At 40.1% G+C, this 26,902-nt stretch overlaps 1 protein-coding gene across 3 annotated transcripts in view; it reads left to right on the top strand.

Moving 5' to 3' along the window:
- The first annotated feature begins 1,626 nt into the window (after positions 1-1,626).
- CTNNA2 (catenin alpha 2) overlaps positions 1,627-26,902 on the top strand; it is a 398,693-nt gene continuing 373,417 nt past the window's right edge. For all 3 annotated transcript variants that reach the window (XM_083571203.1, XM_083571202.1, XM_083571204.1), the window contains exons 1-3: positions 1,627-1,852; positions 20,140-20,259; positions 22,559-22,825. In XM_083571203.1, coding sequence (XP_083427329.1) covers positions 1,661-1,852; positions 20,140-20,259; positions 22,559-22,825 — 579 coding nt within the window. In that variant the 5' untranslated portion in view covers positions 1,627-1,660. The remainder of the gene's footprint in view (positions 1,853-20,139; positions 20,260-22,558; positions 22,826-26,902) is intronic.

Genomic DNA, 26,902 nt, shown 5'->3' with positions numbered 1-26,902 from the left:
CCTAAGATGTAGAATTCCCTTGCTAAAGAGGTGTGCCTGGCACTTTCATTATATAATTTGTGTCCTATACTCTGGGTTTTGACATTTGAGATTTATTTTTTTTAAGGACCAAGACTATTTTGTGACTGTAATTTGTTTTAAACTATATTAGATACTGTTTTTTTTTACATTTCTGTAACCTACCCTGAGACCTTGTGGTGAAGGGTGGCTATGAAATTGAAGTAGTAGTCGTAATAATAATGTCTGCTATTAGATTCTACTAATTAAGGGGTACATAGGGAGATGTTGGTTTCCCTGAGATTTGTGGTATTTGGTACTAATTTGTAAACTTACAGTATACAAATAATCTTCTCATTGGATCAACACTTTTGGTTCACAGTTTATGCAATAACAGAGCAAAATGTAACACAGTATCTACCAGATATTAATTGAAGATTTTGGCAGGAGTTCTGAGCTCGGCTGAAAAGATGAACTTCAGAGACTCATTAAAAATGTGTCAGAGAAGAGGCATACTTTACAAACCAGCTTGGGGGACACACAATTTCGACTGGAGAAACGAATTGAGGAGAAAGAAAATCAGCCCTCCTTCACTGCTCTGATTAGATTTACCATCCCCTGTGGCTGATTTTTAATTATTATTTTTTTAAGTCATTGAGAAACTGATCTTAACCCTCTGTTTGGGCCCTAAAATGACACTTTGTAAGGAAAGAAAACAGTTGAAAGTTTCTGTGTCATCAGAGTCGGACTAACATCATGCGAAGAAGAAGGAACCTTGTTTGTCTTCTGAAGAAAAGCTCTTCTCCTGTTCAGTCCTAAGAGTCCCTGCCCCCAACCCCCAGTTGCTTTGGATAGGATGTGTCACCTACCTTTCTAGTGCAGCATCTGAAACCAGGGTGTTGGGCAGGCTTTAGAGTGGTGTGCAATTGTTTTAAGGTTGTGATTTAAGAATTACACATGCATTAATTCTGGGGTACAACTGATAAAACTGGTTGCATAGCTCCCAGAGGCAGCGAAGGAATCAGCCTTCAAACTGATACTAGGATAAGTGTATTCCAAAGTCTGGCAAGTGTTGCCGTACTTTTCGCTGCCCTTGTGGCATCTCATAGATGTTTACCAGTCCAAGAGCAAATAACAGTAACCCAATCCTGTCTGTCTTTGTTTGCAAAGATTAAGCGGCTTTTATGACAGAGTGGCACAGCAGAACAAACCATTACCATCAGCAAAATATAGGATTTTGTTTGAACTGCCTCCTTTCAAATAATTCGGAGTGCAGCCGCTGTGGCTAGTTCTTGAGAGCAGGATGCTATTGTTATACTGGCACCTTCGCTATACACCTTTAGGCACCAGGCAAAAACATTCCTTTTTAACTAGGCCTTTGCCTGACTTGATCTACCCTTTTAAAAATGCTGGCTCTTTGGGGGATTTTTTTTAATTGGCTTGTTGTTTTTATTTTGATTTTATGTATTTGATATTTTATGTGAACTGCCCTGAGACCTTCGGATATAGGGCGGCATATAAATCAAATAATAAAACAACTTGAAATTATGATTAATTCTTTAGTATTGGGTACCATAGTGCTTCTGGAAGAATTTCATTTTTCGTTATTGTCTTTTCAAGAAGCAGGGAGTAAGAAGTGGCTTTTGTAATCAGCTTTTAAAACATGCTTGTTTCTAATTGCCCTCCAGGTGAAACGATGAGAATTGCTTCGTCAGAGTTTGCCGATGATCCCTGTTCCTCTGTCAAGCGAGGCACCATGGTCCGGGCAGCACGGGCTCTGCTCTCAGCTGTCACTCGCCTGCTCATCCTGGCTGACATGGCAGATGTCATGAGGCTTTTGTCCCACTTGAAAATCGTAAGACTTCTTCAATACGTTATGCTCTTGTATGCGCTGTGTTGAGCAAGTGGTGGAAGGGATATATGGTATGCTACATACAAAGGAAGGACAACCAGGTTTATATGGGGCTCATATTTTGTAGTTGCAAATATTTTGGGGAAGTATCAAATATCCCACCAGTATTACTTCCTAGGCGTAACTCTGGCTTACTTCTGTTTGGTAGTGGGGGAAATTCTGGATGCCCACTGCTGGATCTATTACTTGGGGTTCGGCTTGGCAGCTGAGTACTGTATTTACTTGTTTGAATGCAGAAGTGCATCACAGATAGGAATTGGTAGTAAGAGTTGTGGGGAGTGGGAATTTAGATGTGAGCCCATAGGGATGTATTCAGATGCTCCATCAGACACACCTATTCAACATTGCTATGTATTCTCTGAAAAGCCATTGCTTTTTCACCATGCTTGGGTAAAGTTTCAAACTGAGAATGGATTTTGTTATGCACATTTAATGTCTACGTAAAACAATAACGACAGCTATTTTTTTGCTTTGTTACACTGGCCATATCATGAATTAATACAGACATCCACACATATTATTGCATGACTAATCCATGTGTACTATGTGTAATGCATCACTGGGCTATGCAGGCTCTTTTCCAGTAGTGTGTTGTCATTGCCTTGTGGACATTATCACAATAAAAAATTGGCCTCATGTGCACAATAAATCTCAGACAAATTAATGTAGAGTCACAATAGCTTTATGCTACCCCTAGAATTGAAGGCAGCATCCTTGAATACCAGTTGCTGAGGTCCATGAACAGGAGAGAGGACAGTCCTCACTTCTTGCTTTGTGGGCTGTTCAGAGGCAGGTTGTTGGCCCTGTGGAAAAACAAGATGCCGGACTAGACAGGGTTTTGCTCTGACCCAGCAGGGCTCATCTTCCTTTTCTTATTGGGGCGTGGGGAAAGTGGTTTAGCCGTAACAGGTGCACACTGTCTGTGCTTCTTTGAGAGCCTCTTTTCAGACTGCCCTGTAACTGTAAGGAAGCTGTAGACTTACCACCCTCTTGTGGTAAAATTAAAGCACAGCAGTGTGCTTTTGCCTGTGAGCCACAGTATGAAATTAATTACATCCAAATGTCAGAACTCTTTTGATTGGAGATGGAAACAGCGAGTGCTTAATGAATCATCAAAGATGGGGAAAAAATATGAAAACCACAGAGGAATTGCAGAGCGGCAAATGATTTACTGTGGGTTTGTATTTGGTTTGCCACTGTCTGCCTTCCTGCCTACAGAGGCATGTAACAAAATGCTTTGTAATTGGAGCTAACCAGTGTAATGATTGATTTTCCCATTCCTCTCTTCATAACTGAGCATTGCTAATTGTGCTGCTGGTGGAAGATCTGTTGTGTAAACTGGACTGAGCAGAATGTTTATAATCTTTTATTTTCTTGATCAGATTCCCCCCCCCCTTCTCTGCCCCCTTCCTTTTCCCCTTCAAATGGCAGTAGAATGTTGTTTCCGAAGCAATGATGCGTTGCAACCTTTAGCTTGGAATGAGAGCTAGGCAGACTCTTCTTGAATTCCCCAGAACTAGGGTTTGCAATGGAAAATGCCAAATCCTCTCCTGCAGGAAGGTGACAGTCCATGCTTTAATGAACACAGTGCCTTTTTACTCAAAAATCAACCACATTACCCTATAAATATTTGCACAGCTAGCAATGCGTGTGTGACCATATTTTTCATTTCCTAATGAAGACTGGTCCAATTCACACAATCTCTTGACGCTGCAGGCTTTCAAAGTCTGTGTTTGGCCTCAATCCCCCTTCATACAAATACTTGAAGAACATGGTTGTGATTACAGAACTCAGTTTTTGTAGCTTATCTACCGCCCTCATATTGCTAGACTTGATTGATTAATTTGTGGGCATCATGACACATTAATATTTGGGAACACTTACTGGGAGGGTAGGAAAGGAAATATGTAATCTCTTTTTTTTCCTTTCAAGAATCTCTGTAAATCATCATCATCCACTTAATTATATTTTGTTTACACTATTTAAAATTTGGATTACTTTAACTAACTTTTAAACATTAATTTGTTATTATAGCTGTTTCAAGTTAGTTTTGGAAATTTCAGCAATAGTCATTTATTTAATACATTTAGAATACCAACCTTTACATACTCATATATGTTGTATATGTACAATGGAGCTTCCACTCTCACTCCTGCCCCCTCCAGCTTCCACCCCCTAGAATTGGGGGACATTAGATTTGGTTGGTATGCAGGGCTAGGAGAGGAAACACAAGTTTCACTGCAGTAGTAGATGTAAGCTTATGGAACACTGAAGACAGCTCAATATTAAGATACAACTTTTTGTACAGACCACCCAGCTGAGACACTAACATAATTTTGGATCCTACCTTGACTAGATTCCTTCCACATCTCTTGTGCCGCAGGCCTCTGCCTTGCTGGAGTAAGAACTGTGAGAAGATGTGAACTACTGTAAAGTAGACCAGGTTTAGACTTCACATCTCAAGATCCTCAAGCAAGTACAATCTGCTTCAACAACAAATAGCTACTTTCATTACTTCACAATATTTATTCATATCTTCTAATATTGACAGAGTTGGATGAACCATTTTGCTATGTAATTACATGGAAGTTCACCTCATCCCTTACCTGTTAGATCACTACACTCTGCAGGCGAGGGCCTCAAGCAGAGATCAGCTTAATCAGGCGTTTCCTTCTGCAGAATATAGGAATTGGGCTCCAGTTTGGAATTTCCCCCAGTTAAATATTAGACAGGCACTGTTTTTATTCTCTTTTCTGCTGAAGACCTTCCTCTTCCAAAAAAGCCTTTTAAGCTGAGATCTTTTCCAACCTGCATCTACAATGGAATTATTTTTAAGTGGCTTAATTTTTTTTAATTGTTTTATCTCTTTTGTTTGCACCCTAGGCTCCTTTGGGAGGAAGGGAGGGATATAAATTTAAACTAATATAGCAGAACTACTACAGCCTCTAGAGGTTCCATACTTAGTGAAAAGCAGCAAGATTGTGAGAAACTCTCTAAAGTTATTCATAATATAAAGTGGAAGTTTCTTTCACTTTCTTCACACTTGGATGTGTATTGCCCCCACTGACCATGGGGAGGTCCCATTATACAATTAAAATAAGTGAATGCATCTGTATATGAGAGAGAAAGATGTGTAAGTTCAGTGTGCTGTGGCTTCTAGATATTACATGTGCTGAGAAACTTTAGTCTCCTGACCCCACTAGAAGCCTTCTACCAATGTGTGTATATTACAGTGGTACCTCGGTTTTCAAACATAAACCATTCCGGAAGACCATTGGAGTTCTGAAACGTTTGAAAACTGAAAACTCAGTAGCTGACAGCTAGGTGTCAGGATCTTGCACTCAGTGGAAGCTGCGTGGCATGTTCAACTTCTGAGGCGTGTTTGAAAACTGAAGCATTTACGTACTTCCGGGTTTATGGCGTTCACAAACTGAAACGTTCAAAAACCGAGGTACCACTGTAGTTCTAAGCTACTTTAAGAGTTCTCTTCAGCTCTGCTAATCCCGCATCACATAATCTAGTAATAATAATCAAATTCTTTGAGCGAAACCTGGGATGGATAAAATTGGCTGGTGCACTTCAAGAACTTTCTGCATCAATATGACAGCCAGGTAGACATATCACCACCTTTAAGTTAGAGAACATCAACCGAGTACAGTAGAACTGTTCATTGTGCCAAAGGAGATGTTCATAAACTATTTTACATAAAAAGGGGATAGCATGGGATAGTCATAGCTAACTTTAAAAGAACATTACATGCAAAAATATTAAAAAGTATGATATGAAGAGTTAAAACATATTCTGGGCAGGCATTTTTCCTCTTGTTTAGTTTCAGAATAAGTCTTCCTTCCTGAATAATTTGTCCTTCCAAAAGAGCCAGAATCATCTTGCCACCCATTCCACAATCTCTATTCCCACCCACCATCTCATCTCACTCTTGTGCTATTATCCAAGTTTTGGTGCTGAAGCAAGGCCACTTAGCTCCTGTTTTGGTTCCTATCAATCATGTCTCCTCCTAGCTTCCTGCAAAACCCTTAGGAAACGGTTGGCCCAGTTTGAGGAGAAACGGCTTTAAAAAGCTTGTGATGCATTCCCCTGCAGGTGTTCCACGCTGTCAGCTCCCACTGGAGCAGATGGGACCTAGGTAATTCTGTTCACCTTTGGAAATCAGGCTGCTCCAGAGAAATTTCTAATTAATTATGTAGAAGTGTCGCTTGGTAGCAAGCTGGCTGAGCTAACAAAAGACTTTGACCCTAAAAATAAGTCACTTTTTTCCCTGGCACTCATGTCCGGAAGAAGCCACTGTTTCAGACATTCTGATGAAATATTTACACCTACACAAATCAAGCAGTGTTACAGAAATGACACTTTGTCCCTTAAATATAGTTTGCTGACATGAACGTAAATTTGCAGTGTTCTGCTGCAAGCAGACTTTCTATTTGTACCTCTACATATATTTCCCTGAAAAGTTTCAGAAGTCATGAGGCAGTTACTCTAAGACAATTGCCTAATTCAACTGACATTTTCACAAATATGCAATAGAAATATCTAATGGCCTCACAACCTGTTGTTCTATGCTCTTTTTTCTCTTACACCAACCCACCCACCCCTGGCTGAAGACATTGACATTAATTGAAAAAGGAGGGAAGCTGGTCTGTAATAGAATTTGTCAGCAACTTCATTTGCATACGAATGGAAGTGATAGTGGTCCTCTTTATCCCAGGATTGTAGCAATTTTCCATGTCACAAAATTAGTATTTTTAGTGGTGGTGAAAAAGCAACTGGAACAAATTGCATGATGATGAGATTCTGGTTTTCACAGTAATTTTCTTAACTGTCATGGCAATCAGGAAGGTTTTGTACCTGCACTTCTTTTAACAGGAATGGAATGAGTTGATGCTATGATTGTTCAGTTATAAGCTGAATACTGTTTACCCGAATACTGAATATTATCTACAGGCACCTACTCAGTTATGCATGTTTTACTGTAGAGCTTGCAGTAGTAGTGGCTTTCCTGTCTCCATCCAGGTAAAATCTCAAGTGGTGAAGCTGATAAATGGCACTTTGAGGTGCAGAAGCTGCCTGGCCTCTACTGAGAGTGCTGGATGAATAAACCCCCCCAGACTGTAATCCTGATACCCATTTAGAACAGGAGTGTAACATCCTCTAAAACAGGTTGACTTGCAGCTACCTATCTGGATGAACTACCGTAGCAAAGAGTACCACCTTATCTTGGTAGAATCTTTTGTTCTCCCTCTTCCAGTCCATTGCCATACCCAAATACTGGTTCAGGACAGCTACAGCCTCACCTCTATCTAATTAATCAGATTTTCACCATTTTTTTCTTCATCTATGTGCCAATCATCTGCGCCTTGTTCTAATTCTTTCAGATCAGGCCAAAGGTCCATCCTGTTCTCACAATGGCCAACCAGATACCTCTTTCCAGAACTGGTAACTGGTATTGGGTGTCCATGAGTTAGGAGAGAAAAAGAAAGCTTTTCTTTATCCACTCTATCAACTCTATGCATATTTTTATACACTTCTATCATGTTGCCTTTACTCACCCTTTCTTTAAAGTAAAAAGCCCCATATGCTCTAACCTTTCATCATAGGGCTTTTGCTTGCCCTTTTCTGAACATTTTCTAACTGTAGAAAACTGTACATAAGTGTTCCAAAAGTGGTCACACCATAAATTTGTATATTGACATTATGATATCAGCAGTTTTATTTTCAAGTTCTTTCCAGATGATCCTTAGCCTTTTACACAGCTGCCATGTCATGCTAGCTGTACTTCAGCAAAGCTTATTCTTCTATATGCTTGTTTATTTTATCTTTAAAAATACTTTCCACCAGTTTTCAAGGGACAGACATTAAGCTATCTGGCCTGTAATTTCCAATATCTCCCTTTGATCTCTCTCTCTTTCTCCCTCTCCCTCATTACAATGGTTATTTTCCCATTGTCAGGTATTGAGGGTGATCTGAGGGACAAGTTGCATATTTTTGTTAGAAGGTCAACAATTTCACATTTGAGTTATCTGGCAGCTCTTGGGTGGGTGCCATCTGGACCTGGTGATTTGCCAGTTTTTCTTTTGTCCAGGAGGCCTCAAACTTCATCTCTTATCACCACTATCTACCTCATCTGCTCAGACTCCTTTCCAACAGAAGTTAGTTCAGCCACTGGCATCTGTCATATACCTTCGGCTGCGGAGACAGATACCAAGTATTCATTCAGCATCTCTGCAGTCTCCTCACTCTCCTTCAGCATACTTCAACTCCCTTGTAATCCAAAGGTCCAACAGTCTCCCTAGCCAGTCTTCTGCTATGAATGTATTTTGCTATTGCTGGTCATTATGGGATTATTATTTTTTTGCAATGTGCTCCTCTCTTTCTTTCTTTCTTTCTTTCTTTCTTTCTTTCTTTCTGCATCTCTCACTGTCTGATCATATTTGTTTGGTCAAAGTTTGGGTTCCTTTTTGTTTCCCTCATTTGAAAGAAGCCTTCTTGCCTCTAACAGCTTCTTTTACATGTCTTGTTAACCAAACTGGTGGTGTACACCAATATTTCTCAACATTTTCCCGACCATGGCTCCCTTCCGACCTCGTTTCCTTCCTGTGTCCCCCTCCCGTCGTACTGGTAGAAAGGTAGCTATTTAAATGTTTTGTTTGTAACAGCAACCCCCCTCCCAGCACTTCACAATTCTTTGATATTTGCTCGCTGTTCCAAAAAACACGGCTTTTTTTCAGCTACTACCACAGAAGTAATGCTACAGGACTAATGACCAGGAACTCTAGCCAGTCTTTGCTTTTAGCACTGCTATTAGGAAGTCTCAGAAAAGAATGTTGCTTTTTTCTATCATAATTAAATAAGTCATGCCCATAGTTCTGCTGATTAGATCATATACTCAAAATTTCCTAGCAAAGCTACCGGTATTTGATGCTGGAATTCCTAGATCACACGCCCCCTTCCACTTTACCCTGTACAAAATTTGTAACTGCTTGAATTAATTAAAATACCTCTAGCTCCTTCGTTGCTGAGTGACCAACCCAATAACTTCCTTCTAACTGAATCCATAAATATTAAAATTATTCAGTTGCTCAATATTAACCCCATTGGTTTTCCATTTGTAAACTGCTAGTCGTTTTTCAAATACTACAGTTTTCATTTTACTGTAATTTAACATTTTTCCCTGTAACAAAACTCTCACAAATATCCAAGTAGTCCCTTATTTGTATTATATAAATGAGGGCTACTGATGCAGAATAAGTCTGAAAGCTTAGAATCATCTCTGCTAACTGGTAAATATTGATGGCCTTTGCAATCTTCTATATTGTTGACATAAAAAATTGAGAGAGCCCCAAAAGGCATCCCTGTGGGGAATATACTCTGAGAAACTCACTCTAAATGTCTGTTCTGTTCCTGTATAGAGTTTTCTTCAGGACTGATGCTTATCTATGTTGGTATTTAAAAGTTTAAACTAGAGCTGTTCTTTATTGACCTAGTCAAAGGCCAACGCTAAATCAATAAAAGCTACATATAGTTCTTGTCTTGTTCTTTCAGCGTATTCCTAAATCAAATGATTTAAAACAAAGCATTGATTGATGGTACTTTTCCATGTGCAGAATCCTTCTTGCCTTCTGCTATAATTTGTCCAATTTTCAAAATGAGGTAGTTGATTACCAATGATTATGTTCACATGGCATGGTAAGCCAGACTATGACTTACCTTGACCAATTTTAGGAGCAATCCCAGTTAAAAAATAAGCAGGCAGATTTTGAAATAGTTTTAACTTCCTTTTTAAAGGAATGACATAGCAATGCTAGATTCCCATCCCTTTGAGGCTGTACTTAGAATCATAGAATAGAATCATAGAATCATAGAGTTGGAAGAGACCACAAGGGCCATCGAGTCCAACCCCCTGCCAAGCAGGAAACACCATCAGAGCACTCCTGACATATGGTTGTCAAGCCTCTGCTTAAAGACCTCCAAAGAAGGAGACTCCACCACACTCCTTGGCAGCAAATTCCACTGTCGAACAGCTCTTACTGTCAGGAAGTTCTTCGTAATGTTTAGGTGGAATCTTCTTTCTTGTAGTTTGGATCCATTGCTCCGTGTCCGCTTCTCTGGAGCAGCAGAAAACAACCTTTCTCCCTCCTCTATGTGACATCCTTTTATATATTTGAACATGGCTATCATATCACCCCTTAACCTCCTCTTCTCCAGGCTAAACATGCCCAGCTCCCTTAGCCGTTCCTCATAAGGCATCGTTTCCAGGCCTTTGACCATTTTGGTTGCCCTCCTCTGGACACGTTCCAGTTTGTCAGTGTCCTTCTTGAACTGTGGTGCCCAGAACTGGACACAGTACTCCAGGTGAGGTCTGACCAGAGCAGAATACAGTGGCACTATTACTTCCCTTGATCTAGATGCTATACTCCTATTGATGCAGCCCAGAATTGCATTGGCTTTTTTAGCTGCCGCGTCACACTGTTGGCTCATGTCAAGTTTGTGGTCAACCAAGACTCCTAGATCCTTTTCACATGTACTGCTCTCAAGCCAGGTGTCACCCATCTTGTATTTGTGCCTCTCATTTTTTTTGCCCAGGTGCAATACTTTACATTTCTCCCTGTTAAAATTCATCTTGTTTGTTTTGGCCCAGTTCTCTAATCTGTCAAGGTCGTTTTGAAGTGTGATCCTGTCCTCTGGGGTGTTAGCCACCCCTCCCAGTTTGGTGTCATCTGCAAATTTGATCAGGATGCCCTTGAGTCCATCATCCAAGTCGTTGATAAAGATGTTGAATAAGACCGGGCCCAAGACAGAACCCTGTGGCACCCCACTAGTCACTCTTCTCCAGGATGAAGAGGAACCATTGATGAGCACCCTTTGGGTTCGGTCAGTCAGCCAGTTACAAATCCACTGAGTGGTAGCATAGTCAAGACCGCATTTTACCAGCTTCTTTACAAGAATATCATGGGGCACCTTGTCAAATGCCTTGCTGAAATCAAGGTAGGCTACATCCACTGCGTTCCCTTCATCTACCAGGCTTGTAATTCTGTCAAAAAACGAGATCAGGTTCGTCTGACATGACTTATTTTTCAGAAATCCATGCTGACTATTGGTGATCACAGCATTCCTTTCTAGGTGCTCACAGACTGTTTGCTTAATGATCTGCTCCAGAATCTTCCCTGGTATTGATGTCAGACTGACTGGGCGGTAATTATTTGGGTCCTCTCTTTTCCCCTTTTTGAAAATAGGGACAACATTTGCCCTCCTCCAGTCTGCCGGGACTTCGCCTGTTCTCCAGGAATTCTCAAAGATGACTGCCAGTGGTTCTGAAATCACATCTGCCAGTTCTTTTAATACTCTTGGATGCAGTTCATCTGGCCCTGGAGACTTGAATACATCTAGACTAGCCAAGTATTCTTGTACTATCTCCTTAGTTATTCTGGGCTGTGTTGTTAATAAATATAACTGGGTTGGATTTTGGTTCGAAGATTTCTGCTGGAATCACAACTTCTTGCTTTTTTGGGGGGGCGGCGGTGGAGATAAAAGGGTTGGTATTGATCTAGTGAAATTTTCTTGTTATTGAACCTCTGGCACTGCCTTTTTTCCCATGAAATATTTATTGAGATTTTACAAAAAACAAAAGTTTACAGAATAAAAAGAGAAAATATAAAAAGAAAGAGATAAGATAAAACATACAAAAATACATAAAAAAGAAAAAAGGAAAAAGGAAAATAAAAATACAAAATGCAAAAAGCGAATAGGTAAGAAAAAAAATAAAAACAAATCCATTTTTTTGTATCTTTAAACTCATTAGCTTGTTTTCTTGACCTCCTCACACCTCCCCTTTTTGTATTCCCATTTACATAATCAAATCAGGAAATCCTTACCCTCTTTCATTTTTCTTAACTCTATAGCTTAACATATTATAACTCTATATTTTCATCCGTTATCAATCCATTTTTGCATATTCTTATTAACTTTGTTGCTAGTACCCCCTATTCAATCCAATCATCATTTTAACATTCATAAATTTTACAGTGTTTCTGTAGATAGTCTTTAAATTTATTCCAATCTTCTTCCACCAACTCTTCTCCCTGGTCTCGGATTCTGCCAGTCATTTCCGCCAGTTCCATATAGTCCATCACCTTCATCTGCCACTCTTCCAGGGTGGGTAAATCTTGTGTCTTCCAATACTTTGCAATCAGTATTCTTGCTGCTGTTGTTGCGTACATAAAGAAAGTTCTGTCCTTCTTTGGCACCAATTGGCCGACTATGCCCAGGAGAAAGGCCTCTGGTTTCTTCAGGAAGGTATATTTAAATACCTTTTTCATTTCATTATAGATCATCTCCCAGAAAGCCTTAATCTTTGGGCACGACCACCAAAGGTGAAAGAATGTACCTTCATTTTCTTTACATTTCCAACATTTGTTATCAGGCAAATGATATATTTTTGCAAGCTTGACTGGTGTCATGTACCACCTATATATCATTTTCATAATATTCTCTCTTAAGGCATTACATGCCGTAAATTTCATACCGGTGGTCCACAACTGTTCCCAGTCAGCAAACATAATGTTATAACCAATATCTTGTGCCCATTTAATCATTGCAGATTTAACCGTTTCATCCTGCGTGTTCCATTTTAACAGCAAGTTATACATTCTTGAAAGTATCTTAGTTTTGGGATCTAACAGTTCTGTTTCCAATTTTGATTTTTCCACCTGGAAGCCAATTTTTTTGTCCAAATTATAGGCCTCTCTTATTTGATAATAATGAAGCCAGTCTCACACTTTATCTTTTAATTTCTCAAAACTCTGCAATTTCAATTTCTCTCCTTCTTGTTCCAATATTTCCCAATATTTCGGCCATTTGGCCTCCATATTGAGCTTTTTCTGAGCCTTCGCTTCCATTGGTGACAACCACCTTGGGGTTTTATTTTCCAATAGGTCTTTGTATCTTATCCAGACATTGAACAATGCTTTCCTGACAATATGGTTTTTAAATACTTTATGTGCTTTAACCTTGTCGTACCACAAATATGCATGCCACCCAAAAACATTATTAAAACCTTCCAAAATGTCTGTGTTCTCAAGAAGCAGCCAGTCTTTCAACCAGCAGAATGCTGCTGATTCATAGTAAAGTTTAAGGTCTGGCAGGGCAAATCCGCCTCTTTCCTTTGCATCAGTTAATATTTTAAATTTTATTCTAGGCTTCTTGCCCTGCCAGACAAATCTAGAAATGTCTCTCTGCCACTTCTAGAAACAGTCCATCTTGTCCAAAATTTGCAATGATTGAAACAGAAATAACATTTTTGGCAATACATTCATCTTTATAGCTGCAATTCGACCCAGCAAGGAAAGCTTCAAATTTGACCATATTTCTAAATCATTTTTCACTTCTGTCCAACATTTCTCATAGTTATCTTTAAATAAATTTAAGTCCTTTTTTAAAAAAGATATTTATTGAAGTTTTACAAAAACATAAGTTTACAAAATAAAAAAGGTCATATAAAAAGAAAAAAAATACAAAAAAGAGAACATAGAAAAATACATGAAAAAGAAAAAAGAAGAATAAAAATACAAAATACAAAAGACAAATAGCTAAAAAAGAATTAAAAACAAATCCGTTTTTTGTAACTTTGAACTCATTAGCTTATTTCCTTGGCCTCCTCGCACCTCCCCTTTTTGTATTCCCATTTAAATAATCAAATCAGCAAATCCTTACCCTCTTTCGTTTATCTTAACTCTGTATCTTAACATATTATAACTCTATATTTTCATCCATTATCAATTCATTTTTGCATATTCTTATTAACTTTGTTGCTAATGCCACTTATTTTCAATCCAACATCATTTTAACATTCATTAATTTTACAGTATTTCTGAAGATAGTCTTTAAATTTCTTCCAGTCTTCTTCCACCAACTCTTCTCCCAGGTCTCGGATTCTGCCAGTCATTTCCGCCAATTCCATATAATCCGTCACCTTCATCTGCCACTCTTCCAGGGTGGGTAACTCTTGTGTCTTCCAATACTTTGCAATAAGTATTCTTGCTGCTGTTGTTGCATACTAAATAAATTTAAGTTCTTAGCAGTCATATTAACCCCCAGATATTTTACTTTCTTAACTAATGTTAAACCTGTCTCCTTCTGAAACCTCTCTTTCTCAATCGGTGTTAAATTTTTCTCAAGAACTTTAGTTTTTGACTTGTTCAACTTAAATCCTGCCACATGACCAAATTCTTGAATCAGTTCTAATACTCTTTTTGTACTAGATTCTGGCTCCTGTAACATCAAAACTAGGTCATCTGCAAAAGCTTTCAATTTGTATTGTTTGGCTCCGACCTGGATACCTTTAATCAGACGGTCCCTTCTAATCATATTTAGCAAAACCTCCAGGACCGAAATAAAAAGCAATGGGGAAATTGGGCAGCCTTGTTGTGTACCTTTCTCTATCTTAAATTCATCTGTCATCACATTATTGACTATTAGCTTAGCCTTTTGTTCTGAGTAAATTGCACTTATACCATTTTCAAACCCTTGACCCACCCCCATCCCCTGAAGATTTTTCTTCATAAAATTCCAAGAAATATTATCAAAGGCTTTCTCCGCATCTATGAAAATTAAAACTGCTTTAGTATTAATATTCACTTGCAACTTCTCCAAAATGTTAATTATGTTCCTCGTGTTGTCAGACAAGTGCCTACCTGGGAGAAAGCCAGCTTGGTCCTTATGTATCTCTTCCACTAATACTTTTTTTAATCTATTAGCCAAAATATCAGCAAATATTTTATAATCCACATTGAGCAGGGATATGGGGCGGTAGTTCTTAAGTTGTGTCTTTTCCGACTCAGTTTTCGGTATAAGTGTAATATAAGCTGCCTTTTGTATAGAGGAAGCTGCAGACCTCCTGTTAGTCTCAGGCTGTCATCAGTGCCACCTGCTAAAGAAAATTCTGAGTTGAGAGACTGCTCAACAGCCCAGTTCGTTGGGGTACAAGTCCCCCACAGGTCCATGCGGTCAGTAAAAGAAGGAAATTCCAGCCAAGCAATTTGGAGCAAAACAGAAGTCAGTAGACTTAGATCCTTTATTGTTGCGCAACAGGTTCAACAGCAGCGAGTGAACCCAGAGCATGGGGCAACATTGACTTTTAAAACTTTCCCACCATATCCCAGAATACAGCTCACACAGCATCATCAATACGTCATTGTTACATCACTAACATGTCACAAAAGGGGAGGGTAACACAAGATTACAATAGACAGATATTTCAGGGCAACACCCAAGTATAAGATTAGCATAGGCAAACATGTCTTAAGTACCTACCACCCAGAAGTACAATAGAACTTCCTTTGCGTGGCTGGAGCCTGAGGCAAGTCTGGTGATGAGATTTGGCTTCCCTTGGAGAACAATGAGCCCATCAATTGTCACTTCTGGGCATTTCCTGGGGTAGGAGGTGTGTATACATGTCTTCAAGCTTGGGGAGGTGGCAGGGGAAAGAGTCCCTTTTCCAAGGGCAAAATGGCGTTGGAATGGAGAAACTTGGCAAAGGGGTTGATTTTCTGATGTAAAGGACCCCTGACAGTCCAGCCGCAGACGACTCTGGGATTGTGGCACTCATCTCACTTTACAGGCGGAGGGAACCGGCATTTGTCCGCAGACAGTTTTTCTAGGTCATGTGGCTAGCATGACTAAGACACTTCTGGAGAAACCAGAGGTGCTCACAGAAACACCGTTTACCTTCCCACTAGAGCGGTACCTAAAGGCTGGCTCAAGAAGATGAGTGGCACCCGCCCAGGTGAGCCCCGCTCGGTGCCGCAAACCCTGCCCACCTGTGGGGAAGGGAGGGCGGATATTATCTACTTGCACTTTTTGGCATGCTTTCAAACTGCTAGGTTTGCAGCAGCTGGGACTGAGCAACGGGAGCTCACGCCGTCGCGGGGATTCAAACCGCCAACCTTCTGATCGGCAAGCCCAAGAGGCTCAGTGGTTTAGACCAGAGCGCCATCTGCTTCCCTTCTTTCTGATGTAGCTAACTCTAAATATAGAAATACATTTTTTATTATATAGATTTCATAATTTTATAAATACTTTAATAATTCTATAGAAACTGGGCTGGGGTATTGTTTGGGTTTTTTGTTGTGGGTTGTTGCATATGCAATTTTATTATGATTTATGTGGAAATTGTTCAGTTTGGTTCAATTTGGTTGTGTATTTTTTGAGGTTTTATTTATTTTATTTTTATTTTATTTTATTTATTTATTGTTTATGACTACTTTTGTTATGTTGTAAGTTTTTTCATGATGTAAGCTGCCTTGATCATGGTTTGAACTATGGAAAGGCAACATACAAATATTAATTTCATTTTATTTATTAAATTTCTAGACGGTGCAGTAACCTAACCTAGAGGTTGCCAGAGCATAGACAACAGAGGTTAGGCTATCCCTGTCCAGATAGGGGCATAGCTGGGCCACCAGCCAAAGCTGATGGAAGGCAGTCTGTGCCACTGAGCCAACCTGAGCCTCAAGTGACAGCAAAGAATCCAGGAGTACCCTCAAGCTATGCACCCACTCTTTCAAGAGCAGGCAGTGTCCCATCCATCTGGTCTAGGGAACCACTAACAGTGCTTTAGTCTTATCTGGAATTAGTTTCATTTTGTTGGCTCTCATCCAGTCCATCACCAAAGCAAGACACTGGTCCACCACTTCCACTGCCATACCTGCTTATGTAAAGGAGAAATAGAGCTGTGTGTTGTCAGCATATTGCTGACAATGCACTTCAAAACTCCGGATAACCCTACTCAGCAATTTCATGTAGATATTAAATAGCATAGGAGACTAAATTGAACCCTGAGATACCCTACACTAAAGGCTCCATGGGACCGAAGAATACTCCCTAAGCATCACTCTCTGGAAACAACCAAATAGGACCGGAACCAGTGTAATCAGTGCCACCTACCCCTAACTTGGACAGCTTGTTATTTTGCCCTTTGACATGAAGATACTAAATAAATCAGAAATTCTGAGAAACCTGCAGCAATAAGTCTTCCACATTGGTCTAATCTATTAGCATGCCTCTGCTGCTCATTTAAGGCACAAGATGGCAGGTAACAAGGCAGACAGTCCTTCAGATACTTGGATCCTAGGACTTTTAGTGCCTTCTAGTGCTTTATATAAGGCAGTGCCTTACATTTGGCTGTGCAGATCCTTAAAAACAAATCTCATTTTTCAGCACAGATCCATGACCCGGCTGGCACATTCTGCACCACAGTGTGAAAATATATTTTTATAAAAGCACAAATCACACTCTCTCCTTGCACATAAATGAAAGCAAAATTCCCAAGTGAATCATCACTTCCTCCACTATTACAGATATTCATATGGTGTTTATATGCCAGTTTGAGTTGAAAGTGGCTAAACCCCGTTAAAAAGGCTGTACCTGGATGTACTTTGTGACTGAAGAAGAGAAGAAGAAGAGTTTGGATTTTATATCCCGCCTTTCACTCCCTTTAAGGAGTCTCAAAGCGGCTAACATTCTCCTTTCCCTTCCTCCCCCACAACAAACACTCTGTGAGGTGAGTGGGGCTGAGAGACTTCAGAGAAGCGTGACTAGCCCAAGGTCACCCAGCAGCTGTATGTGGAGGAGCGGAGACGCGAACCCGGTTCACCAGATTACGAGTCTGCCGCTCTTAACCACTACACCACACTGGCTCTCAATTACATCTTCTACTATGATGCTTGCATTTTCACAAATGGCTTAATTCCAGGTTACCTAAATAATGTAGGTTACTAGCCAATAAGTTAGAAAATCTGATCTAATGCCATTTGTTTTCCTTAACACATTTTCCAGTTCTTCCCATGTCTCCCTCTTCCTACTATTATTATTTCAATTACGGTATATCCCATCCTTTGTCTCAAATGAACCCAGGGCAGGAAACACATGAGTAACAATATCATTAAAAATATTCTGAAACCAAAAACATTATAAAAAACAGTTAAGAAACACATTCTTTCGGCAAATGATTTCAGGATTGCCAGGAACAGCCATCAAATGTAGTAGATGGTCTCTCCAATATATCCACCTTTCTCTATCCAAAACCTTGAGATTTTCTGCTTGATAGATAGATACTTCAATTGAGTAGACTCATGGAATCATAGAATCATAGAATTGGAAACAAGCAAAATATGGCTAAGGACTGATAGGAATTGGTTGGTTTCCCCAATCCTCTAACCATTGTGCTTTTTGAAAATTCTTGGAAGAAAGGTTTAAGCACCACAGGTCATATTCCAATATTCTTTTCTCCTGATGCTGCTTTTGTATGGCAGAGTATATTTTCTAAATCCCATCTCACCATTCTAGCTATTCAGGGGGTAATATTAACTTAACATAAATGATATTTTACAGAGGGAATTGAAAATTATTATCCTGACCTTATTTGCGTGTATATGTGCTCATGCTGTTACATGCCACTGTTTAGGCATATAACCTCCCAAAGCAGTTTTCTAATTGTTTTAAACAAGGAAGCATTAATAAAAGTCATTGCAATAGAACAGAAGAAGACAGGGGCAGAAAACTCTTTAAAAAGCCAGAATAAAACACACACACACACACACACACACACACACACACACACACCGTTCTGAAAAGTCAGGGCAAGAAATAAAAATAAAGTTCTGCTGGCACAAAAAAGATATCAGATGAGACTTCCTGGGGAGTGAATTTCAAATGCAGGGTATTCACATTCAGGGCTCTCACTTTTATTACACATATCCCAAAGGTGACATGTTTGGTGTGGTCTTCCCTTTTTACCAATGATACTTTATTCTGTGTATGGAACCTCAGACCAGTAATGCTATTTTATAGCCATTTTGTATCCATACATATGGTCCAAATAGGCACTTTGACCCTAGAATGAATATATATGGTGTTTTCCAGCTCTTAAAGGTGAAACGTTCACCTTTTGATTTGACCAAATTATCATTTGTAATCACTCCGTAGTCAACCATGGGCAGAACCATTTTTTCAAGCAGACTGAATACATATTTTGATATGCTTTTTCATAATCACCACGATGACAAACTTTTACATGAACCACCCTGAAGTAGTAATTTAGTATGGCAATTTAGGGTTCTTTTTGAGGGGTTGGGGATTGGGGATTGGCAATGTGATGAAAACTTCAGAGTTGCTCTTTTCGTATAGCAACGAAGAACAACCATGGGTGTATGTTCTTTTCTGCCAATAGTTTCGCAACAGATTGAGTGGAAGCACACATGTTAAAAATAGAAGGTTCAAAATCATCCTGATTGCACTGCTGCCATTCTTTATTTTCAGCTGTTCTTTTGTTACTGCAAATGGGTGGATTATACAGCATATGGCATATCATAAATAGTTTCAGCACTGCATGTTTTCCCAACTGTTTGAAGTGTACATGTGAAACACACAGAGATATCTGCTTCATACATTATGACAGACACCTGCAATCTGGTCCCTGGCTGTTGATTTGAAGTCCCACTCCCATCAGCCCCAGGTAGCATGGCCAATAGCCCGGGATGAGAGGAGTTGTATTGCCAAAAGCCTAAAGGCCACCTGGTTGTGGATGTCTGTGTTACGGGTTACAAGCAGGTGCATAAAAAGGTAAAGGTAAAGGTACCCCTGCCCGTATGGGCCAGTCTTGACAGACTCTAGGGTTGTGCGCTCATCTCACTCTAGAGGCCGGGAGCCAGCGCTGTCTGCAGACACTTCCGGGTCACGTGGCCAGTGTGACGACGTTGCTCCGGCGAACCGGCACCAGAGCAGCACACAGAAACGCTGTTTACCTTCCCGCTATAAAGCAGTACCTATTTATCTACTTGCACTTAGGGGTGCTTTCGAACTGCTAGGTGGGCAGGAGCTGGGACCGAACGACGGGAGCTCACCCCGCCGCAGGGATTCGAACCGCCGACCATGCGATCAGCAAGTCCTAGGCGCTGAGGTTTTACCCACAGTGCCACCCGCATCCCTAAGCAGGTGCATGCTAATGCATAAATCCAAAAAACCATGCAATATTTTTCACATGAAATCCACACTGTATCTATGTTTGCAGGTATTTAACCTTTAATCAAATTTTACGTGAAAATCTATTTGCTTCTTGTGATACAGGATAAAGGCAGATGCATGCCTAATCTGTAATGTGTGAAACAGCTATAAATAATATCTGAAAATTTAACCCTCTCTCGTGTTTTTCTCCCTTATAGGTAGAAGAAGCATTAGAAGCTGTGAAGAATGCCACAAATGAGCAAGACCTTGCAAACCGCTTCAAAGAATTTGGGAAAGAGATGGTGAAGCTTAACTATGTAGCTGCTAGAAGACAACAGGTGGATATAATTTAAAACAGTAAAATGAAGAAAAGAAAACAGTACTATTTCAACATAGTATGCAAAGATTCTAGATCTTTTATCAGTTTCAGAGACTGGGAAAGGGGGTGAGGCTCCAAAGAACCCCTGCATCCTGGGGTTCCTGATGTTATCCTTTTCCATTGCAGCCTCTTCAGCCCCCTGAAAAGCAACTCCAAAAATAACTATATATGCCACCTTGAGCTCCTGGGAGGAAAAGTGGGATATACATGCAACAGTAAATAGAATAAATCTTGTAGAACGGCATAGCATGAGGAGCTGTACTCATGGGAAACTTCCTTGTATCATATGAGCCTAATTCCAGATTCAGAAATCTCATTGCATTTCCAGTTAGGTCACTGGAGGGATGGTGGGGTCACCAATCCTAAGGCACCTTTGGGGAAGTGCTACTGTGGTGCATGCAAGAACTCCCCTGTTCAATCCTCAACATCTGCAGATAGGACTCAGGAGAGGCCCTTGCCTGAAACCCTGGAGTTCTACTGCCATTGTAGACAGTACTGAGCTAAATGGGCCACAGGTCTGATTCAGTAGAAGGCAGCATCCTTATATGCCGTCACACACAAACCGAACACCCATAAGTGGGGAGATGCCTGTACTACTTCTGAGCCTGTGAATTATGAACTTCAGTCGCAACTTTAGTTAAAAATCTTGCTGTGACTGTGGATATGCTTCTGTGCCTTCTCTCGTCACCTTCTATTTGGAATCATCTTTATCCTAATTTCTGGAAGAGGTCAGGGTACCAGTGACCCCCTATAGATAACCAAACTACCTTGAGATGAGTCATAACTTCCTGTGCAGTAGTAATGAGGATTTTATTATGCTTTACATGCAGATGTGTGATAAATCCCTAATTGGTTATCTTGTTATACTGGTTTTCAGCTGAAAATTTTCATCCGAAGCGGATTGACACTAGACTGAATGAATCAGGCTGCTACCGGGGGAGGGGGCGTGGAAGTCTGTGTATTTTTTTAAATGCAATGCAGCACTTTGAATGCCCTCCTTTTAAGAACCCTAATCATGATATGCTTCCTTCGCAAATGGGCCATGCAGTGCTTCAATGGGAACAGAGGGCTTGCACTTCTGAAAATTAGGCCAGAGGATTATATAAGTTTAACCCATATTTTCAAGGCTTGGGTACAGGAAATCTTTTTTTTTTTTTTTTTGTACAAAAGGCACTATGTAGGAGGCAAGACAACTAAAGATACTTCCTTTTAATGAGAACTGTAATGCCTTGTGTGAGCCAAAACATTGTTAATCTTGGGGTGGTTTAAAAAGATGACTCTTTGGCTCATTCTTCCCATTAATGAAGGCAAAAAAGAGAGTGGTTCAAAAGTAATAATATAATATGATCTGCAATTATATTCCCATTGTTCTTAAAGAGCCTCTGGGTATAAAAAGAAGTAGCCTATCTAGTCAGTTTTGCTTGTCATGTAGCCCAAGATTTTAGATGTGCACGCAATTAATTCTGAAGCCTTGCTTCAACCTCCACATCACTCGCCTTTTCGACTCCACCGAAACTCTATTATATCTTTCATAGAGCACACACTTGGGACACATTTATCCAAATCATAGCCTTGGTTCATATGTTCAAAAGTCCCTAATGATGACCTGTTGGAGCTTGCAGGACAGGAATTGTGTGGAGACCTGGTATCTACCCCCCCTTCTTTTGCTGCTGCCATCTGCATGATCAAGACTGTCCTTTTTTGAGTAGCTGCAATTGCGTGGACCTTGTCAGCAGTCCTGTTATGGAGGTGTTGGCTCATACAGTTGATGCAGCTACAGTTCCTGTTAGGATGTAAGACTGCCAGGAGCCCCTCATATGTCCATAGAAGATGGTTTTAGGGCTCTTGAAGAAAAGAAACGAGGTGTTATATTCTGGGTTCTGAATTAATTTGGTTTCCCCCTTGAAGATCCATAGATGTATTTTTTCCCTATGAAGGTGCCATTCCCCTTATCTATATCTCTTGACTATCAAGCAGCAGAGAGCCAGTTTGGGCAAACAGTTTGACATGGACAACTGAGGTTCATAACAGCTATTCACCCATTTTGCTGAGTGATCATGGGTAAATCACAGTCTCTCAGCCAAGCACATCTCATGGGATAGTTGCAAAAATAAAATGAGAGCATCACCAATGTCTGCTCCCTGAGCTCTTTGGAGAAAGCAGAGGGTCCAAACCAGACTTTTAACATCTCCTCCTAGCCATTGGTTAGGGGGGGAAATCCCATGCTTATATATGTTTGTCTGTATATTTTGCAACAGGAACTCAAGGATCCTCACTGTCGGGATGAAATGGCTGCTGCTCGTGGTGCCCTGAAGAAGAATGCCACCATGCTGTATACTGCTTCTCAAGCTTTCCTCCGTCACCCTGACGTAGCAGCAACCAGAGCTAACCGGGATTACGTCTTTAAGCAAGTCCAAGAAGCTATTGCTGGCATCTCAAATGCTGCTCAGGCGACCTCACCAACTGATGAAAACAAGGGGCACACTGGCATTGGGGAACTCGCTGCAGCGCTGAATGAGTTTGATGTAAGTGTGTGTGTGTGTTTTTCCCAGCTTGCATGAAAAGAAAGAGGGGGTGCTTACTTTCACATGATCGCAATGATTTCCGGGTGTCTAGGAATGAAGGCTAAAGTTGGAATTAATACAACACAGTGAAAAACAGTATGCAGGGCTGGCCTCAAACATTCTGCATCTTGTGGCGCAGAATAAGAAGATGTCTTCTCTTCTTTCCATATACCTAACCAACTGGACCAGTGGTTGAATCTTCCTTTAGTGCCAGTGATGGCACTACACATCTAAGTGTAGCACATTAGCTGAGGAGGGGCAGAACAGACCACTTGGTATATACAGCTGTGTCCTTGAGTAACTTGCTGCCACTTCCTGCTCCAGCATCTACCACTTGAGGCAGGTGCCTCAGTCAGCCTAATATTAGGTCTGACCCTGATACAATGCACTAAACTATTGGGATCATGTTATCTAAAAGATCTCCTACAAGCCTACCTGGCACTAAGATTTTCCTTGTAGGCACACACCTTTACAATTAATTTAGTTTCTGTGCATGAGAGATACAGTTTTTCCTTTAGTAGTCCCCAGATTGTGGAACTCCCTCCCCATGGAAGTGCAGACGGTTTTAAAAACGTATTTAGTTTGTCCTGCTTTTTTGTTAATTTAGGCCTTACTGTATGATTTTAATTTGTAGAGGTGTTTTAGTGTGTATTACTTTTTATATGCCAGGATTTATTTTCATTACAATTAAATTTGTAATTACGTAAATAAATTGTTAGCTTTTTGGTTTGGTTTGGTATTGCGTTGCAATGAATTGTGTCTTTTACTTTTACTTATGTTGCCTCTTGTGGACTATTCTCCAAAAAGCAGCCTATAAATTAGTGTACTGTATAGCTAGATAAGTGGTATGAAACTCTTTCTGGCTTTTCCTGCCAGTGTATCATAATCCTTGACCAATTGAGGGTTCCATTGAGAGTTCCTGCAGCAAATGTGTGAGGAATTTACTTGGCATCAATGATGGCTTTACATAAAATAATTAGAAACCAACACCAGAGCAGGTAGAGACTGTAACACACGATCCTATAGTCTTGTATGTTTAGGCTAGTATACACGTTATACAAAATGCCTACAGCGATGAGAGGAATTTCCCAAATATATGCTACTTTAGTCTGATCATGTTCTGGAACTGGCAGAAAATCCCCTCCCTCCCCATTTCCCACATGGTAATATGCACTGCACATTTTAAGCTCACTAAAATCACCTGATGCTTGGCAGCTTCAAGCTAATGCTAGTCAATGCCATCCAGAAAGGACTGCACTGAACACCAACAGGGGACATTGTGTTGCATCATAATAAACACAATAACAAACAGGATGGAGGACACTATGCAGAGCTTCCAGCAGATACTCTACATTGCTGTACTTTACTTGCATCCTTTTAACTACAGGTAATTTTTTCACACTTTTTGATGGGCTTGAGAAATGTCATTTTATCTCTCTAGTATAATTTGTAAGTTGTTTAAAAAGTGATTTTGCATTATTAATATGACAGTATTCCTAATTTATGTATGAGTGACTTGCTTCCTTTGGACTTTTTTGTTCTTCAGGTGCATGAGATATTTCGTGAGCTTACTATGTACGCCCTTCAAAAATAAGCTTTGTATTTCCCTTGAAACATAAACATCATCCTTTTATAGCTTCAGCTGCTGCCTACATTTCTCAAATTGCTCTTGGTTCTTGCATGTATGTATTAAAGCTATCAAACAGACCCGTATAATGTGAACTTTGCATTACAAAGATTTCAGTTGAAGGTCAAAATAAATCTTCTAGAATAAAGTAAGGAGAACAACTTTCTCTTTAAATAAGACAGGACTGGAACTTCTGGTGACAGGGAAAATATTAGAAAGCAGCAGGCCATCCTGGAAAGTAGGCTTTTAAAGAACTGAATCGTCAATTACACTTTACAAAATGCGGTCTGGCAAGTATTTTAACTTTGGTTGTTTGCATCTCAAACCCCAAAACTCCTATCTGGATATTTCTGCAGAGTAATTGTTGTTTTGTGTAGCAGCCGGAAATGTAATTTATTGGTCTGGAAGGATCATTTGTGCAGATTCCAAAACTTAGAAATCCATTACGTGAAACTTTGTATTTTCAGTCTTTTTTAAAACTTATATACCTCTTTCCTTTTATCCTGCATTCAGTATTTAACATATCACTACTTAAAGTGCACCATAAAAGTTGAGATTAGATTATGGCAGTTACTGTACTTCGTCTAGAGTAATGCATCTTCTGCTAGCTACTTTATTCTAGGACACCAAAATGTAGAAGATGCATTTAATGATTTGAGTATATAGGTACTAGGGAACAAGTTCTATGCTACCTAAAAAAAGAAACACTTTAATGAGATACAGTGGGTTTAGCAGCTAGCCAATTTATTTTTATTTCACATAATTTGCATACTGCTTCAGTGTAAACCCCTAAGCAGTTTATAGATAATATAAAATATAATACCTTGCAATTGTCAAAAGAAGTTTTTTTAAAAGGGCAAAGTTAAAAATCACTTTTAAAAAATCAGAATATAAATAAAACCAGCAGTTCTCTCAAGCCATTAGAACAATGCAACTCCCCTTCCCCTAAAATTATGACTTTGATTGCACTTGAAAACAAAGTGAGTTTTGACACATGTGTGCTGTTTTGCACCTGTGCTTTTTAGTATTCCTCAGACTAGGTAGCTGGTTTTGGCAGGAGCTCAAAAGCTGATTACTTTAAATCCCTTATTTGGTCTCAGTGGAACTGTCTTAATTACTGTAATTGATTGAGTAGTTTGTGAGTTAGACAAGAAGCAGAAAGCAAGGATCACACATCTCCACTTGCTCTCCCCAGCTGGGCCAGGGGATGGTGAAATGGATACATCCCATCATCCATGAAATGCTTTGTCAATCACTTGAGGTCAGGTCAAGGAAATTCAGAAGCACACTCTGCATGCTCCGTTATTCTTTTCTTCCTTTAAACACAGTGCCAACTTGCAAACACTGCTTTGGGCAGATACTGGTTTCACGCAGGAGCTCTGATCAGGAAGCCCTGAGTGGACCTGATTTGAGTGGGCCTTGCACTCAGTGCTTAACTTGAATTTAGTGTCAACTTGCAATCTGCTTTCAGCAGGGATGAGGTCCACTCAGGAGTTCCTGAGTCGAAGCAGTCCTAGCAGGGCTTGCATGTGGCACCACATTTTAAAGGGAGCCAAATACAAGCTCTGCTTGCCAATGAACAATTAGGAACATACTTTAAATATTCCAGTTCTCTTGCAGCTGCACCTTTGTCTGCCCCACACCTGATATCATAGGTGGCTTTGGGGGGAACCGTCTCACAGGCCAAATTTTGATAGCTGGTGAGCCTTGTGGTCTGGAGGTACCCTGTGCCTGCTGTGAGGCAGGGGTGAGTTAAGCTGTGATCATCCAAAGGTTGTTGTGACTACAAGTCCTATCATCCCTGACCATTGGGCATGTTGTTCAGGGCTGTTGGGAGATGGACTTCAACAGCATACAAAGAGGCACAGGTTCTCCAACCCTACTGAAGGGCCAACAACTCTGATTGCCTTTTAGTCACTTCCAGGAGGGTTTGGTTATCATGTTTTCCCCCACTTCAGGGGCTACCAAGACCTGTTTGTTTTTAAATTGTGAACAGTCCATTTCCAGACAAGCTGGTCATATGTAAGAATCTCGGAAGGTTAAGGGAAACATTAAGAATTTGGTGCCTGAGTTTGCTTCCCTTCTTTCCTCTACCCTCATCCCATATTTCATTTTCTGTCATGTATTTTTAGATTGCAAGCCTGAGGGTAGGAACTGACTTGGTTTTTATTGATTCATAAGCCGCTGTGAGAGTTTTCCTGCTCAAGAGTAGGGTGTAAATGCCTTTAATGACTGAGTGAATAAAGTTGCAGTGCAAATTACAGAAGATAATAGAATATCCTGACTCTTGAAACTAGGAGAATGAAGTATACCTAAAGGGTATGCACATTGATCATGTAAATGTGACCTTTACATAATGTAAATGTAACCTTTTTTTTTTTTTCTGTGGGAGAAGAAAAAAATCAAGTGGC

This window comes from Podarcis filfolensis (assembly GCF_964270895.1).
Source record: "Podarcis filfolensis genome assembly, chromosome: 9".
NCBI lineage: Eukaryota > Metazoa > Chordata > Lepidosauria > Squamata > Lacertidae > Podarcis > Podarcis filfolensis.
This window is presented reverse-complemented; position numbering and strand designations above follow the sequence as displayed.